Source organism: Littorina saxatilis, linkage group LG7 (genome assembly GCF_037325665.1).
Source record: "Littorina saxatilis isolate snail1 linkage group LG7, US_GU_Lsax_2.0, whole genome shotgun sequence".
NCBI classification, from domain to species: Eukaryota; Metazoa; Mollusca; class Gastropoda; order Littorinimorpha; family Littorinidae; genus Littorina; species Littorina saxatilis.
In genome coordinates this window covers 40,973,822-40,976,321 of record NC_090251.1, presented here as the reverse complement: position 1 = coordinate 40,976,321, position 2,500 = coordinate 40,973,822, and the positions used below count along the sequence as shown (strand labels likewise).

The following is a 2,500-nucleotide window of genomic DNA, read 5'->3' as shown; positions in this document are numbered from 1 at the left end:
TCAGATAGAGCTATATGAGTGGGTACGGATATGTCCGTACCTGGCAGGGGCGGAGCAGTTAAGCCCGAGGGGGGGGGGGGGGGGGTGGTACAACCTGGGGTCCAGGGGTTGGTAGAGGTGGGGTACCGTGGCAACGCCCCGTTGGGGGATCTGGGGGGCAAAGCCCCCCTGAAGCTGAAGAATGTTAGCTATCTTATAAACAATTTGTGGCTTATCCGTGATTTTAAACATTATCAACTGGTGTCAGCAGCCACTCATTATTTATTTTAAAGTTAGTATTAAATAATGGCAATTTATCTTCATGATATCTGCTCCTGACATCATATTATAGTATGGTTAGAAGAAAGACATGTCGCATAGGAGTGGCAGTTAAAACTGTACAAAAACGATACTGATTAAACAATTAACACTTCCCCCGGCTTTACAGACAGAAACAACAACATTGACAAACTTTTTTATTTAAAAAAAAATTACAGCAGAGGGGAGGGGGGTGTTCCGGAACTCCTGTAACCACCCCCCTAATCCGCCCCTGCCTGGGAGACAATGAATTAACCCGGAAAGCACGCGATCACCAAACTAAAAACACAAATCGAAAAGAAAAAAAGAAAGTGACAAAACAGAACAAACACATTTTGTATTTTGGCGTATAAGCTGTTTGCACCAACACACAAGCACATTACTGTCGTTCAACTTTTTAACGATCTTGAAGTATAGTGTTGCTAGAGCTTTGGAAATACCCAAGTCAACCACAGCGTTTTTGTTTGCCGTTAACACGACGTAGACAATACCACTTTTATGAAAACGTGGTTGTTTTCATCTGTGTTTACTGTGTGGCATTCGCCCGAGTTTCTGATGCTACGCCGACTGTCTACATTCTTTAAATTAATAGTTAAAGGCACACTCCTCGTGAAAACAGTTCAGTTCAACATCTCAGGTCTGGCTAGACGTTTACACGGATACCAAAAATGAATATCCTTGGTAGTATTTATAACAGGATTAATAATGGGTATAATAGCCTGTTCACAGTGGAATTTTTGATGAATTAATATAGTAATTCAAAAAATTATTTCAGAAATTAATTCATTAAAAAAATCCAACTCACCACAGCAAGTAGTCAGTGTGTTTATTTTTGGTATGTGACGAAATGGAGCGATGATCTTATCCCATGGATGTAAACGCCTAGCCAGATCGAAGATGGTGACCCGAACTGGGTTGTTTTTTTGTTTTGTTTTTTATACAGGAAGGATTGTGCCTTTAAACAATAGAAACATCACTCAGACTCCGCAAGCAGCGGCTGTGCAATGACATACATGTCCAGAAATGTCGGATCAAGATCATTGCGAGCCAGTCATAAAGTATGCAATGCATCCATCGAAAATGAGATTCACGAACGCTCGTTCAGCGGACTAAAAGGGTGGCCAGATTGAAATGACAACAGTCACTGTTAACTGCATGATTTGTGTGTTCATCGGTGAAGTTGTTGATCTAAATTTAGTTCCATGTTCGGTCTGTTTTGCAAATTGATAGTTCCTTCTGCTGCCATCATTTGGACAGTAATTTAGTCGGTCGTCCTGTGTGAGCTTCTCCGTCCCCTCGAGCTTTAGGAAAATCTTCCACTGAAAAACAGTCCTGAATTAACAACAGAAACTACAACTTCAACAGCAACAACTACTACTACTACTACAACTACTACTACTATACTACTACTACTACTACTACTACTACTACTACTACTACTACTGCAGTATTCAAAAACAACAACTACTTCTAATAAAACTACTTATACTACAGTATTCAAAAACAACAACAACTACTACTACTACTACTACTACTACTGCTACTACTACCACATGATTCTACTACTACTACTACTACTGCTGCTGCTACAACTACTACTACTGAAATATTCAACTACTACTACAACAACTACTACCACTACTATTACTACCACCAACAACAACAACAACAACAACAACAACAACAACAACAACAACAACAACAACAAGATGACTTCAGAACAAACAGTAGCCATAGAAACGTCGCTAGAAAACGTCACAACCGCAGTGGCAGCGACAAACAGCAGCTTTCCAGTTACAGTGCCAGACGCCATCAAGAACGGCTTCGCCACTCTCTTCTACCTGCAAGCCTTTCTCACCGCTGTGGGCAACGTCTTCGTGCTCTACGTCCTCTGCAGGTAACACACACTGGTGATGAATGAGTAAACAGTCCACGTATGCGGAACTTTTTATTTTTTTTATGTTGTTTTTTGTTTTGTGTGTGTGTGTATGTTTGATTGCTTGTTTGATTGTTTGTTTGTTTGGATGGTTGATTTTTTTTTGTATGATTGTGTGCTTGCTTGCTTGCTTGCTTGCCATCCTGACCTCAGGTCAAAATGAGTTCGGCTCATTCTCTCCCTGACAGGATGCCTTGAGTTTCCTTGTCTGGCAAGGAAATCGATTTTTTTTTTTTACACATTTAGAGCTTTTTGTAATGTGTTATG

At 40.4% G+C, this 2,500-nt stretch overlaps 1 protein-coding gene across 1 annotated transcript in view; it reads left to right on the top strand.

Moving 5' to 3' along the window:
• Nucleotides 1–2,006: 2,006 nt before the first annotated feature.
• The window catches only part of LOC138970201 (D(2) dopamine receptor A-like), a 4,943-nt gene continuing 4,449 nt past the window's right edge, over nucleotides 2,007–2,500 (top strand). Inside the window, exon 1 of the mRNA XM_070342695.1 lies at nucleotides 2,007–2,194. Coding sequence (XP_070198796.1) covers nucleotides 2,007–2,194 — 188 coding nt within the window. The remainder of the gene's footprint in view (nucleotides 2,195–2,500) is intronic.